The sequence below is a fragment of the Esox lucius genome, chromosome 15, assembly GCF_011004845.1.
Source record: "Esox lucius isolate fEsoLuc1 chromosome 15, fEsoLuc1.pri, whole genome shotgun sequence".
In the NCBI taxonomy this organism is placed as follows: Eukaryota; Metazoa; Chordata; class Actinopteri; order Esociformes; family Esocidae; genus Esox; species Esox lucius.
In genome coordinates, this window is record NC_047583.1 from 4,209,481 (window position 1) to 4,224,199 (window position 14,719).

The 14,719-nt window shown below is 43.9% G+C and overlaps 1 protein-coding gene across 1 annotated transcript; it reads right to left on the reverse strand.

The window, feature by feature from the left end:
* Positions 1–996: 996 nt before the first annotated feature.
* Positions 997–8,295, reverse strand: pkdccb (protein kinase domain containing, cytoplasmic b). The gene is made up of 7 exons (XM_010879482.4): positions 7,654–8,295; positions 6,279–6,395; positions 4,307–4,578; positions 3,739–3,818; positions 3,213–3,320; positions 2,106–2,282; positions 997–1,779 (listed from the first exon to the last, which is right to left on the reverse strand). Exons 1-7 carry the CDS (start codon positions 8,236–8,238, stop codon positions 1,673–1,675), a joined length of 1,446 nt encoding a protein of 481 aa, XP_010877784.2. The 5' UTR covers positions 8,239–8,295; the 3' UTR covers positions 997–1,672.
* Positions 8,296–14,719: the final 6,424 nt, after the last annotated feature.

Genomic DNA, 14,719 nt, shown 5'->3' on the forward strand with positions numbered 1-14,719 from the left:
TGTCTAAAACCCACAGGCCACAAAACGAACATTTCCAAGACTTTTATGGGCCCCAGGCCGGGGGTTTGAGACCTCTGATACACGTGCTGTTGAATTCAACACACCTAAATGGGGTGCCAGATACACTAGTGGTTTGAGCATCCCTGAAGGGTTGCCTGCTTTAACACCACAAATGTCTCAGCAAGACAGTTATCCTGAATTACCCCCGGGTGCCCAGCGGTTCTGCTCCTCTCCAATTAGCAGTTGGACCTGAAATCATGTATTCCAGGAAATTCCAGTACCTCTTGAATTTCGGGTCAAAACAGAGAGCAGTGACCCAGTCAGTGAGTCCTTTAATCAGTCTTATCTCCCGTCAAACACCTCACACCAGGGCTTCAGGGGGCCAGGGGCCGGGACAATGAGCCACTGATGTCCACCCCACCTTCCCCAGGACCTCGCCAAACCCAACCCCAGGCCACGTTAGCCATCTCTGGCCGTGGGTGCCGTCGATACCCCCCACTCACAGCGGAACCCAGCGGTGCCCCTCCAAATAGGGCAGATGGTGTGGTTTCCATTCGTGTGCTAACTGGAGATTTAAGCTGAATTGTTACTAGAGCTCCTTTGTGTTATTGACCTCTTCCATGAGAAAGGGTCTTGAAAGCAAGGAGCATTTACATGTATTAATTGAGGCCCCATAATGACCTGGCAAGTGATGATGGGCATGTGGTCCCTGGGCTTTGTGTAAACTTTGCGGAGCACAGTATGCCTTGGGGCCCTGTCCCCCATTAAAATTGGTAATATATTGGGGAGAGGAGGCCAGAAGTGTTGCATACAAACGCCCACACATGGGTTTAAAGTGTGATTGGTTGGTTGGAGAAGAGCTTGGGTGGGGGGGTGGATCAACTCCTAGTGATGCAGAACCATAAAGGAACGTCATTCAAATGACTCCTGACATTAGATTTTGCCCACTGCCTCACACTGTATAACGGACTCAAGAAAAAACACAACAAATTAAAGTGTTTGTTTTTTTTGTTTGATTTTTTAAAATATGAACAAAAAGACAGAAAGGAGAAATACAAAATGAACATTCATTGAACAGAATTTCTTTCATTGAAAAAGTAAAAAAGGTTCCCACCCACAAGGTGTAAATAATAAACACTAACAATGTAATGACAATTACATTTCAAATCCACACGTGGCATCAACTTGAAATTAAAATCAAAGACAACTACCCAGGACCGGAATGGCTGTAATCATCGAGGACGACTGCTGTGTTGCGAGCACCACCAAGCTTGTCGCCGCGCGCAGCCCCCGACACCACACCCTGACACCACGCCAAGCCACAGGGTTCTGCAGCATGTTGACATCAAAATATATTTGTATAAGAGCTTGTTGTTCTTTCTTTTATTCTCAGACATCAAACAGTCAGATGGTCTGTTTGAGGCTCTGAGTCCTACCACTGTGCCCACATCGGCTTGAAAACACAACACACAAGACCAGTGAAGAGATGTGAGGGCACAATTTTGACTTAATTATACCTGAGGGGGAAATCCCCTATAATAGCTATTGGCAGCATACCGGATTGGCAGCCAGAACACACAAGCCACGGAGCAAAATCCCTATAAATACATCACATTCATTAGTTTGCTTCAAAACACCCTCCCCCACTCCAAAACCCCCACTGTCCCAACTCTTAAACTCTGGTTCCCGATAAGGCTTTGTTTTTTTTCATGTACACCTCTGAGTTTCCATCTGGAATCAGGTGGCTGAAACCACTTCGGAATGAGGCAAGGAGCCGTCCTGCAGAAAGCAAAGATAAAGCAATAAGAAAACCGGACAGCCTAATAACAGATAAGAATTCCAAACACTGCAAAATGAGAATACTCATGTTTACCAAGTATTTAGGGGGCTTCAGCGTGAAAGCTTTAGGCTTGCTTTAAAATGAAAACAAGGAGTTCCTATAGATAAATAGTTTCTTTGATTTTTAATCCCTCTAAAAAGCGAATGAACTACTGTTAAAGGCATATTTAATTATTTTTGCTGACTTCCCCAGTTCTTTTTTTTCACACCCACCCTTGATAACAAACCCAGTCAGTATCTTGAGGCTGACAGGCACCGACACTAACCTGTCCAGGTCCTCTGCTTGCCCAGGCTGAAGCTGGTGCACTGGGGGTGGGAGTTGCAGATGAAGGCTGCCTCCTTGACACCGTGCACAGACAGCAGGCATCCTCGGTGGCTGTACGAGGGCCAGCATCTGTATTCCATATTTCCAGAGGTGCTCATGCCTCTCATGACCGCGTAATCTAACGGGGGTGAGAAGAAACACCGGAGTCTTTCAGGGAGCGCTGTGGGGCCCGGGCGAAGCTCATCTGCTAAACATTAGCACAGGCCGCGAATTAGCAGCGCCCGCCTCTCCAACCCAACATCGGAACAGAAGTTAACTCATTCTCAGCGAAGGGAAGGTGGCACAGGTGTCGTGTTACACCACCGGTATTCCTTTGCCTAGACGTGCAAGGCCACAGTTGGAAATGTCAGGGGCATGGTAATGGACTAACAAGTGTTCCAGTTGGAGCATTTCTGAAACGAACAGAGGGTCACTTTAAGAGTGAAAAATGAGGGCTGTCATTAAGGAAGAAAACTGACAGGTCTAAGCTCCAGAAACACACTGTTCCTTTATAAGAATACTGGATGGAGGAAAATTGGGGGGGGGAGACATTTTACTGTTTTACTTGGCAGGGAGTCTCTTCTGTATATCCTTGCTCTATTCACTTACTGATTCTTGTGATATAAATTGATGTCTTATGTCAGTCAACATACGGAGACCATTGAAAAGATCTATGGGTCCAGGATTTAAGCCTGTAATTAAAGCCACGTACCAGAGAGTTACAGATCCACCGTTTCTTTTAGGAACTCCTTTGTCAGAATTGAGTGGTTCACAGTGCTAATTCATCACAACTATGTTTGTCTAGAACATTCCTTCATATTTCCAGGCCAAGGATACTCGGTCCAATCTCCCAGCTTACCGTGATTGCCATTCATAATGTAGCTGTTAAAACCTGCTAGCAGCTGGCGCACGGAAAATATCACTGCAGGATCTGGGCCAGTCATTTCAGTTATTAATATTTTACGGAGTGAAGGGAGGGGCATGGAGCAATGTAAAAGTAATTCAGACCCAAGACTCAAATAAAAGCCAGAGTCTGCAGTAAGACCGGGCTAACTTCATAGCATGTTACCTCTGATTAATGACGGAGGGAGGCGGTCCAAGTGGAGGCCCGACTTGTACAGATGGAGGACGTCTTCAAAGGCTTCCAGCGTGTCATTTACACCGCCCTTCAGCTCTCCTGGCGAAACACAGGGGAGAAGGTTCGGCGTTTAAAATCCAAGCCAGAAAACCGTACTGGAACTGATCACACACCTAGCCTCATTTTTCTGTCTGGCCAGATTGAGGCGGTTTGGGGAAAACTCGAGGGTCTAAAGGTACCAGAACATGTTGGTATCATGGCGCACTGAAGGAAGGAGCACAAACTACTGACCAAACATTATGTGTGAAAAATGTACGTGAAACAAAAAGGAAAAGCTAGGAAGTAGATCATGCGTGCAAACTGCTGAAATGTATGCAATCCCTGCACAAATGGTGGCCATGCGCACGCTTTCAAGTGGAAGTAAAAATGAACCTTGGCATATGAAAGGGGTCGTACTATGTCTCTCTGAATGATTACTAGTAACAGTGGTTCACATTAAGTCCATTCCAATCCTCACCGGTTGCGTTCATGATGTGATCCACTAGATGTCTCAGAGCAGGTGGGGCTTGATGGGGCAGGAGGTAGGTGAAGAAATATCTATGGCGAGAGAAACAAACACTTGTCCTTCAGAGAGGTCCTGTCGCATATTTCACCCAATGTTGACTGATCCCAAAAAAGAAAGCGTGTGGTAAACTTGTCAGAATCTTCAGTGAACACATGCTGACCAAAGAATGGTGCGGTCATAGAAAAAATGAAAATTCACGATCTAGTTGAGCTGACCAAAAGTGGCTCTACGGTGCAACGTAATTTGCCAACTCATTTTGGATTGTTTTTTTTCTCACCCTTGTTTGGTTACCATGGGGCTGGTTTCCATTACCCGGATTAAAACTACATCTAAAATTCAATTTTAATGGGAGATGTTTTTGTAGTCATGGGGAATATTAGGTTTCATCCGGGTCTGGGAAATAAGCCCAAGGGGTTGAGGCAATGAAATGACTAGATTTCACCCACCTCACAAAATGTCTGAAAATTGATCTGTTTTGACATCGGGGTCAGGCTTGACAATCGGAGTGCAGCTGTGTTACCTGTAGGCGTTGTAGAGGTTCCTCATCCCATTGAGGCCCTCGCACAGTCCCTGGGCTGAGCAGGGCAGGCTGAAGTTACGAAGGGGAAACTGCAAGACGCAGTCCCGGTCCGTCCGGCAGACGGGCTCTGTCAAGCTGGCGTCGTCCAGGTCCGTGAGCTTCAGCTCCCCAGACACCGTGACAAACTGCCGCGGCTGGAAGTCCAGCAGAGCCACAGAGCCCAGGGGGGAGTTGGAGAGGTAGTGGAGGAGTCTGGTGAGACCCAAACAAACCTGAGGGGGGGGGGGATGTACAGGTTTGGACTCTGCTGGACGCCGACGTGTATATACGTCATATGCAGGGAAGTTGACGTGATGATGACGATAACGATGACTTCATCATATGTTTGTGAAATTGACTCGTGCGCTGCGTTATGTAATTTTTTTAGAAACTGCTTGTTGTCGAGTAACAAAAAGATAATACACCATTTTTTACAAGTATAATTACAGGGTAAACTACACATGTTCCTAAGCAAGAAAAAAATATATACTGATTACAGCGCTTGTTCAGTGTGCTTCATATCACTTTTACCCTGACTACCACATTCCTGTATAGCATGAATCAAAGACCAAAGGATAAGGTTGTGGAAAGCAGGGTATCCAGTTGGCACTGCCCACAAAGAAATCAAACAAGTAGCATTCACCATGCACTTACGTGGCAGCGTGTTATTCTGTCACGCTGCGAACAAAGCCAGGGCATTAGGTAACCCGTCGAGTCTCTTGATCATCTATCACTAAAGCAGCAGCTCTTTAAAAACAGAGGCCAGTGAAACCTAACACCTTTCCGTAGGGCTCCACAGCCTAAAGCAGTGGAGCGCGCTGTGCCAAGGGACCAGGCGTGCTGAAAGAAGTGTTCCTTTAACACCCCCCCCCGTCCACTTTCATGGATGCTGGAGAGTCACGCCGCCCTGAAGAACTCTGCGCCACGCGTTGTAATATGTAGACAGCGCTTTTGCAGACAGGACTACTCCTGTACGTACTGCGTCAGTCAAACGTTTGGACGCCCCTGTGTCATTCAAGGGTGTTTCTTTATTTTGACTGTTTATACACAGCGCAGAGATAAAAGCTATTCAGTAGCACATATGGAATCATGAACTAACTCCCTCAAGGCTGTTGGAAAAGCATTACAGGTTGCTACCTCATGAAGCCGTTTGAGAGAATGCAAAGCGTGTGCAAAGCTGTAATTTATGCAAAGGGTGGAGAATCTACCACACCATTTTGATCGGTTTAAAACCTTTTTTGGGGTTGCTACATGATTACACGTGTTATTTAAAAGCTTTGATGTCTTCACTAATATTCTACAATGTGGGAAATAGAAATACCCTTGAATGAGTAGGTGTATCCACACTTTTGACTGGTGCTGTATGTACCTGAGCATATGCGCATACACACAGACACACACACAGACACACACACATACACACACTGCATGCGACGCACACACTCTGATGGGTACCGCACACTAGAAGACAGTAGAAGGGCTTAAGACGCGACAGAGGGGGGCCGATTTGAGACCCCCCCCCCCCCCCCCCCCCAGAGCACAGACATCTGTCCTTCCGCGTATTTGATCAGGCCCAGTTGGAATGGAGATGGTGCCTGGTGGTTAATCCACTTCAGGCCAAGAATGTCATCCACCCCAGCCGCCCATCCCCCACGCCCCCCCCCCCACCCCCCTCCACCCCCATCCCTCCCTGTCACCCCTCAGTCCCTCACTATCACCCCCCAATCCACCCACCCCCGTCCACACCACAGGTATGCCCCAGTGGGAGCCCAGGGGGCAAGCAGCTCGTGATTAACACTCACTCCAGGCGTGTGTGTGTGTGTTTGGGGGGGGGGGGGGGGGGGCTTGAGTATGTGTGTGAGAGCGAGTGAGTGCATGAAAGAGTGAGTGAGTGACTGAAGACAGACAGGCACACTGTTCCCAGTGGTCTCACCCGAAAGCGTTCTTCCCAGGGGCTCTGCAGGAGCTGGATCATCTGCAGCGGGCAGCCCTGCTCCAGGACGGCCGTGATCCCCCCTGCCCCCACGTCGCCTTCGCAGTGTCCCCGGAGCTGCACAGGGGGAAAAGGGGTTATTCACCACTGTTGGCGTCACTGGGAACCTGCCATCGGTGGAATGTGAGCCAGTAAAACGATCAGAAAACATCGGGAGAAAATGAACACAGTTTGATTGGATGAACATGTGTTCTCGAGACTAGCCCGTAATACCTGCTTCTTTACTTCGAACTATTTCACAGTCCCCTTCTAGTAAAAACTTTTAAAAAAGGTTCAGTTTGGCTTTATTGTACAAATGCACGAAAATGAAATGTTTTTGTCTTTATTGAAGGTTAGTGTTAAGCCCTGGTGGTTAGAATTATTGCGCCAACATCCAGAAGGGCCGCTGGTTCGATTCCCTTTTCCATCTAGGTGAAAATCTACTGCAATTACATTATTGAGAAGGTAGAAAAACAATCTTCTGTGGCGCCCTTAACAAAGGCATCCAACACTTAACAATAACAGGAGCAATTAGCCTTAACTGTCTTGCCCCAAGACAGAGTTATCCAAATTACTTTAATGTCAAATGCAAATAAGTAGGATTTAGCTAAAATTCTGATTGTGTGACTGTGTTACATAGCGACAACCCTATTACAGGGGATTAAGTGCGAATGAAGGTAGCCATTAACGTAGTCATAAAACTGTTAAACACACAGCGACAAAAATCTTGAGATATGACTGTTTATATTCAAGTTGCAAGTTAGACGGTAATGGGTTGATTAAATAGACTTTGGGGGAGAATTTTCTTAAACCTATTTCAAAGTACAGTGGGTCATTGTATCTCCTACAGCTGCAAAACATAGATCTAAGGTCAGGAGGTTTGCGAGAGTTTAACTTAATGACACGGGAAAGTCCTACAGATACACTGATGCTTTTGATGTATTTTAAACGCGCAATGGCGCAGACAGTTCAGGTTAATGTGGTTAACGTAGCTATCTCTAGCTCTCCCTATACTTCAAGCACTAGGCCATTTCTCTTTGTAACGGGTATGTTGTCTTGTTTTGTGATGAACTGGTATGTATGCCTCGGACACCTTCATTAGCCTCCACCCCTGGATTACGTTTATAAGATTGGGAAGAAATGCATATAAAACCAACAGAAGTCCCCATTAAAGTAATTTTCCTATAGTTTATTTCTATTAATGTTATAATATAAAATTGGCGAAAAGGGGTTTGATAAGGTCCGAAAAACCTACCTCTGGAATCAATGAAGTTATAGGCTATCCCTTCTCATTGACTCTTCATTAGTTGAGTCCACGAATGCCCTTTTCACTCACCTTTATGATGTTTGGATGTTGGAGCCTCTGCAACAAAGCGATTTCTTTTTTCAGTTTGAAAGACACGAGCTCGTGACAGCCCAAAGGGTCTTTAAAATCCTCAAGACATCTCCCGATGTCAGTACCTTGGTCATACACAGTTTTTAATGCCACAGTCTGACCTTCCGATAGCACAACTTTGAGCACTATTTTGGTATAGCCCGAGCCGAGGACATCAACAGCTTTCACATTAACAAGCTGATCACAGCCAATGTGATCTTGGTCCTTTCTAAAATATCCAATGGAAACTTTACTCTCATTCTCCAAACTATCCAAATGTTTAATTTCAAATGACTCGTGTAGCCCAAAATTTTCCGATTCATCCATTAACCTCTCTACTACTGAAGAGTTGAGAAAAGGAAGGATTTCGTTGCGCCTTTTGTCTAGCTCAAGCAGTAATGCGTTACGCTTCATTAAAAAATCATCCTCAATAGTTCCATTGGCAAAAATGACTTCATGAACTTTGAAGTGCCAACAATGCATGAAAAGTGTTAAAAAAAATACAAAAAAAGCTAAAAGTGCAGCGGCGCACAGAGGGAGGCCCATTGCACATGTAGTCTGCGGGTTGTAGAAAAACACCGTTAAGGCACTGTAAGCTGTCAATTCAACCGACTAGACCTTTTCTGTATAGGTGGTACAAGAAAGGTTGAGCTCGGATCGTTTTCACCTCTTGAGACACGCCCACTAGGGGTTTGTCTTATCGTAAACCCACGCCCCTAAGGTCTCTTAGTACAAAAATGCATATGCTTAATAGCCTAAGATTTACAGGAGGAAAAAATCCATGAATACTTATCACCTCATTGTTTACTCGTCAGTGAGAACGCACACACAACAATAACTCACCACATTACGTTTAAAGCCATGGGTGTAGAGCTTGTGATTCTGACAAGAAAACACACACACACACACACACCTCTCTAAATGGGCACACCAAAGCGGATTCTTTTAAAATTTGGGACAGTGATTTATTCTTGTATTTGACCAAAGTATGGAAGACGTTTTTTTTTAATCCCCATTAGATGGTTACGTCTGAAACACACCACACACACATACACACTCTCCAAGGTATACAAGTAGGCCTACACACACCTCTTTACGTAGGTATCTAAATGGGGACGCAAAGCTGAATCCCCTCACACAAAAGTTATTATGATTTAACCAGTTTGGGCACTTTTTTGTCGCCTTTATTTAGTTAAGTCAGAAACACACACACACACACACACACACACACAGACGGACCAACAGGTGGCAGCAAAGTCCCAAAAAAGCCCAAAGCAGGGGCGCAAGTAGCCTCCCGATCTCGTCTAGAAAGTCATAATAACCCCATAAAGTATATTGATTCTCAACATGTTAAAGGAACCTTCTGAGAATTATGTCCTCAAAATCGTTTTCAGATCAAGTTAGGATCGTGTAGGATTGTAAGAACGGCGTCTAAATGCATTATCGAGAAAAAAAGTTTTTTTCAATTAGCATACACATTATTAATGTATCTTTGTTAACTGCAGCAGTTATTGAGAAAGATTTCCTTATTTCTGTTCATCCCACCAACTAGAGAGGACTTAGATCAATGTCAATACAAATGTGTTGGTCAGAACTGTCACAAGTGTCAGGGAACCTATTGGGTTTGGTGTTTTCATGGACCCTCTGTTGTTAAACAAACAGAAACAGAATGAGTAAAGGTACCAATACCTGCAATATGACTTAGTGAGACATGTATGGAGATGTTTGTATTCACATCACACAACTCACAAATGTGAGCCATGATCCGTAAATACACAGCATACCATCTACACATGTAAACCGTCATCCGTAAATACACAGCATACCATCTACACATGTAAACCGTCATCCGTAAATACACAGCATACCATCTACACATGTAAACCGTCATCCGTAAATACACAGCATACAATCTACACATGTAAACAGTCATCCGTAAATACACAGCATTCCATCTAAACATGTAAACCGTCATCTGTAAATACACAGCAGTGAATCCATGATTGTAAATCATAATTTGTTAACAGATCAAGTTCACATGCCTATAGAGCTTTGGGTTAACCACAAAGCCTGTCTTACAACCCCCGTTTCCCAAAAATGCAATGATGTACAAAACATTTAAACCCTATATTCAAAAGAAAATAGTACAAAGACAACATATCAAATGTTGAAACTGAGACATTCTATCATTTCTTGAAAAATATATGCCCACCTTTCATTTGATGCCAGCAACACATTTAAAGAAATCTGGGACAGAGGCAACAAAAGATTGGAAAGGTTGTGTAATACTAAAAAAACTAAACCTGGTGGAATATCACACAACCAATTAGATCAATTGGCAATAAGTCAATAACATGATTGGATATTAAAATATAATTCCAGAGAGGATGGGTCTGTCAGAGGTCAGGATGCGGAGGGGTTTAACACTCTTTGAAAGACTGCATGAGCAAATAGTACAAAAATAATATCAGTTTCTGAGAATCTGGAGAAATCTCTGTATGCAAGGGACAAAACCAAAAACCAATACTGGATGGCCGTGATCTTCAGGACTTCAGGAGGCACTGCATTAAAACAGACATGATTCTGTAGTGGAAATCACTACATTGGCTCAGGAAGACTTCCAAAACCATTGTCTGTAAACACAATACATCCACAAATGCAAGTTAAAACTCTACCATGAAGAAAAGAAGAAACCATAGAATAAACTATGTATAAACAAGATCCAGAACTGCTGCTGTCTTCTCTGGGCCCGAGGTCATTTAAGATGGACTGAGGCGAAATAGAAAACTGTCCTCTGGTCTGACAAATCAAAATTTGGGGAAATTATTTTTGGGAGTCATGGATGCCATGTCCTCCAGAATAAAGAGGAGAGGGACCATTCAGCTTCTTATCATTGCAAAGTTCACCATCAGCATCCGTGATGGTATGGGGGTGCATTAGTGCATGTGGTATGGGTCTCTTTCACATCTGTGAAGGCACCATCAAAGCTGAACTATATATACAGGTTTTGGAGCAACATATGCTGCCATGCAGACAACATATTTTTAAGGGAAGGCTTCGCTTATTTCAGCCAGGCAATGCCAAAACACATTCTACACATATTACAACAGCATGACTGTTTTTTGCATTGAAAAGGCAAAACAATGGATTTCACTTTAAGCAAATCGTTGGAAAATAATAACAGGATTGCGATTAAACATTGCTTTCTTGGCCTGATATTTTCTATCTTTGGTTACCGTACCCTGGCCAGTGTTTTCTCACATTTTTATTTGCAGTAGCAGTTTTGCCACATTTGTTGCTTGTGGACAGGGTTTAGCGGGAGGTATTTTTCTCCCTAAGTCAATCAGTTTTGGAATGACAGGGCAGGCTATTAGTTCACACATTATCCCAGCCATCAGCTTTAAACGAGGGCCAGGATAGCTAGCTAGCTTAGCTAGATAGGATGAGAGAGTGGTATTGTAGAAATGTACAGAGCTGATGTATTGATTAATTATACCATTGTATAGGAGAGTGAACAATCACTAGCTACCTACTGTGTTGATAGAAAAGTACTTAGTCAATGTATTCACTCAGTAGGAAGATGCAAGATGCGTTAATACAGAGCTAAAGTAATCAAACCAGACTAGGCTGATTGAGACCCTAGTCATGTGTTGCTCAAAGGTCAGTTATTTTGTGAGATGTTGTCACACCTTCTTGCCCGTACAAAAAGGTGTTTCTGAACTGTACAGGAGACAGCCTGTCACTGATCTTGAGTTAGTGACCTTCTGTCTCTATTTGCAAATACTAATAAAGTGTATTTGTGTTAAAGAGCATTGGGATCTCTACCCTTACCTGTCTTAAAGGCTTCTGACTTCAGATTTCTATCACTGCGGTCCAGATGACCATCATCTGCACAATGTCTGGTTGAGGCCATGCAGTTCCTCCCGCAGGCAGCCCCCCGTCATGTCTTCCAGATGCCACTGGCTGCCTTCCATCAGCCAGATGTGGGTGATTTCCCGCGGGAGGCGAGGTCCAGAGTGGCACCAACATGGCTGCCAGCTGGGGTGCACTGTTTTCCCTTCCTCAAATAGACAACACCTGTTTACTCCCCTTGACATCACTTTAGGCACTGGATTGATTGGAGAACGTTTTGGGGTGGGGGTAGCGTTGGGGGGTTGTCAAGCATATTCCTTAGATCAACCGTTCATTCCTTTTGAGCCCAAGAGAGAGAGACTGAGTGTATACAAGCTTTGGCTTAAGGGTTCACGTGTTGGCTTGTTTGCTGATTTGTCACCCTCGTCCCACATTGTGCAACAGTTCGGTGTTCCTCGTTCTTGGTCATGAAATGTACACAGCAGGATGTACAGTGGGGAGAACAAGTATTTGATACACTGCCGATTTTGCAGGTTTTCCCACTTACAAAGCATGTAGAAGTCTGTCATTTCTATCATAGGTACTCTTCAACTGTGAGTGACGGAATCTAAAACAAAAATCCAGAAAATCACATTGTATGATTTTTAAGTAATTAATTTGCATTTTATTGCATGACATAAGTATTTGATACATCAGAAAAGCAGAACTTCATATTTGGTACAGAAACCTTTGTTTGCAATCACAGAGATCATACGTTTCCTGTAGTTCTTGACCGGGTTTGCACACACTGCAGCAGGGATTTTGGCCCACTCTTCCATACAGAGCTGAAAGGCAATATGGACTTTCAGCTCCATCCAAAGATTTTCTTTTGGGTTCAGGTCTGGAGACTGGCTAGGCCACTCCAGGACCTTGAGATGCTTCTTACGGAGCCACTCCTTAGTTTCCCTGGCTGTGTGTTTTGGGTCGTTGTCATGCTGGAAGACCCAGCCACGACCCATTGTCAATGCTCTTACTGAGGGAAGGAGGTTGTTGGCCAAGATCTCGCGATACACGGCCCCATCCATCCTCCCCTCAATACGGTGCAGTCGTCCTGTCCCCTTTGCAGAAAAGCATGCCCAAAGAATCATGTTTCCACCTCCATGCTTCACGGTTGGGATGGTGTTCTTGGGGTTGTACTCATCCTTCTTCTTCCTCCAAACACGGGGAGTGGAGTTTAGACCAAAAAGCTCTATTTTTGTCTCATCAGACCACATGACCTTCTCCCATTCCTCCTCTGGATCATCCAGATGGTCATTGGCAAACTTCAGACGGACTTGGTAACGAATTCAAAACAGGTGCAGGTAACGAGTTCAAACTGGTGCGATTAATACAGGTAATGAGTGGAGAACAGGAGGGCTTCTTAAAGAAAAACTAACAGGTCTGTGAGAGCTGAAATTCTTACTGGTTGGTGGGTGAACAAATACTTCTGTCATGCAATAAAATGCAAATTAATTATTTAAAAATCATTTTTAAAAAATCGGTTTCTGGATTTTTGATAGTAGGAAGTAGGAAAACCTGCAAAATCGGTAGTGTATCAAATACTTGTTCTCCCCACTGTACATTGTCACCCCCACCGGTGCTGTAACTACCCAGCATGACAATATGAACATTAGCTGTGCTAATGTCACACATCTTAAAAAATCCATGAAATTAGCTGAAATGTGATTATTATTGCAAGTGTTAGTCGTATGTTTTCACCCCGTTTCTTGCGAAGTTGGGAGGGAAACACTGTGGAGGTTTAGGTGGTAAGGGCCAGGCCTTGGAGCGGACAACACCAACCATCCGGTCTGTCCAATCGAGGTTGAGCTTGTGAGTTGGTGGACGGACGTCCAAGCAGAGAAGCGCGTGTTACTCCCTGTGAGACAAGCGGGGGCGGGGTCTGAAATCGAGTGTCATCAGCGTGGAGACGAAAGGAGGGGCAAGTGACTAGGTGTACAACGTAGTTTGGATTTGTGTTGTGAATAGATTGCATGAGGTCTGAGACTTTCTCCATCAATAGATTATCCACCAGATGGTGGAATTAAATTACTTGACTCTGGCTCTGCAACCCCTCACAGACTAATGAGCGTTAAACATCCCTTCGTCCGAGAGCCTCTGAGATCTGTAGTGATCTTGGCATGATCTTGGCATATTTTTCACACCTGTGTTGTTCCGACAACCAGACCACATTTCTCTAATTTATGTAAGGCTGGAACCTGGGAGAAATACTGATCATCATTCGCACCTGTTTGGGTGTTCCTGATCAGAATCTGAACCCCTCGATTGGACGACAGAGGTATTAAATTTTTTATTTAAATGCATTTCTACTCAAAACGCATTTCGGCTTATTTTAATAGTATTAATTATTGCAAAATGCAATTTTTTTATTAGGTTACATTTATTTGTAAAGTGTTAAAATCAAATATTCAGTTGTCCAAACATATTGACATTTTTAGGGGGTGTAAATACATTTACATAGTACTTCAGTTCTAAGGGCATAACAAATATTTTATTTCAATGATTAACCATGACTCTACCAAATTGAAGCTCATCCTGAGTAGTTTTTATCTGAAAGTACTTAAGCAATTTTGACAGCTTGTAAATTTTTTTTTAACAATATTCACTACTCTATTTCACATTTTAGTTCTACAAAAACAGATTTAGTTCTACATAAATCTGAAAACCTTGTCCAGCAGGTGCCCTTGTTTGTTTAATAAACTACTGATCTTTATTCCAGCATAAACTAATGGGATCAGTGATGATGGGGGTGTCTGTATTATGATTCATCTCTAGATGCAGACCAGCTGGCGTGCCACTGGTTATTTACCAGCAGCCTGCCCGCTCTCTCCACGAAGACAGCCCCTGCAGAGAGGTTCACTCTCGGGCCCCAGATGTCCTTTCTGACTGCAGGTCATCAAATGACATTAGAGTGTTTATGAGCAGAAGAGCTTCATCGCCCGATTACAACTCTGGCCACCTGAGAATGAACTGGAGCTGTATTTGAATTAATGGTGTACTGCAAATACGTGGAAGCAAAATCTAGATTATTTCTCCAAAACAAATCGTTTGGGACCACAATGCAGAAATGTGAGGTATAGTTTTGCGTATATATTTAGTCGCGTGACACTTGCATTGTGGTTAAATGCTTCTGCCCATC

Coding starts and splice junctions, on each gene's coding strand:
- pkdccb (XM_010879482.4), bottom strand. CDS start 8,238: ATGGGCCTCCCTCTGTGCGCCGCTGCACTTTTAGCTTTTTTTGTATTT. Junction 4,579..6,278: donor CCTGGGAAGAACGCTTTCGG/GTGAGACCACTG, acceptor CCCCCCCCTCAG/GTTTGTTTGGGTCTCACCAG. Junction 3,819..4,306: donor AACCTCTACAACGCCTACAG/GTAACACAGCTG, acceptor CTCTCGCCATAG/ATATTTCTTCACCTACCTCC.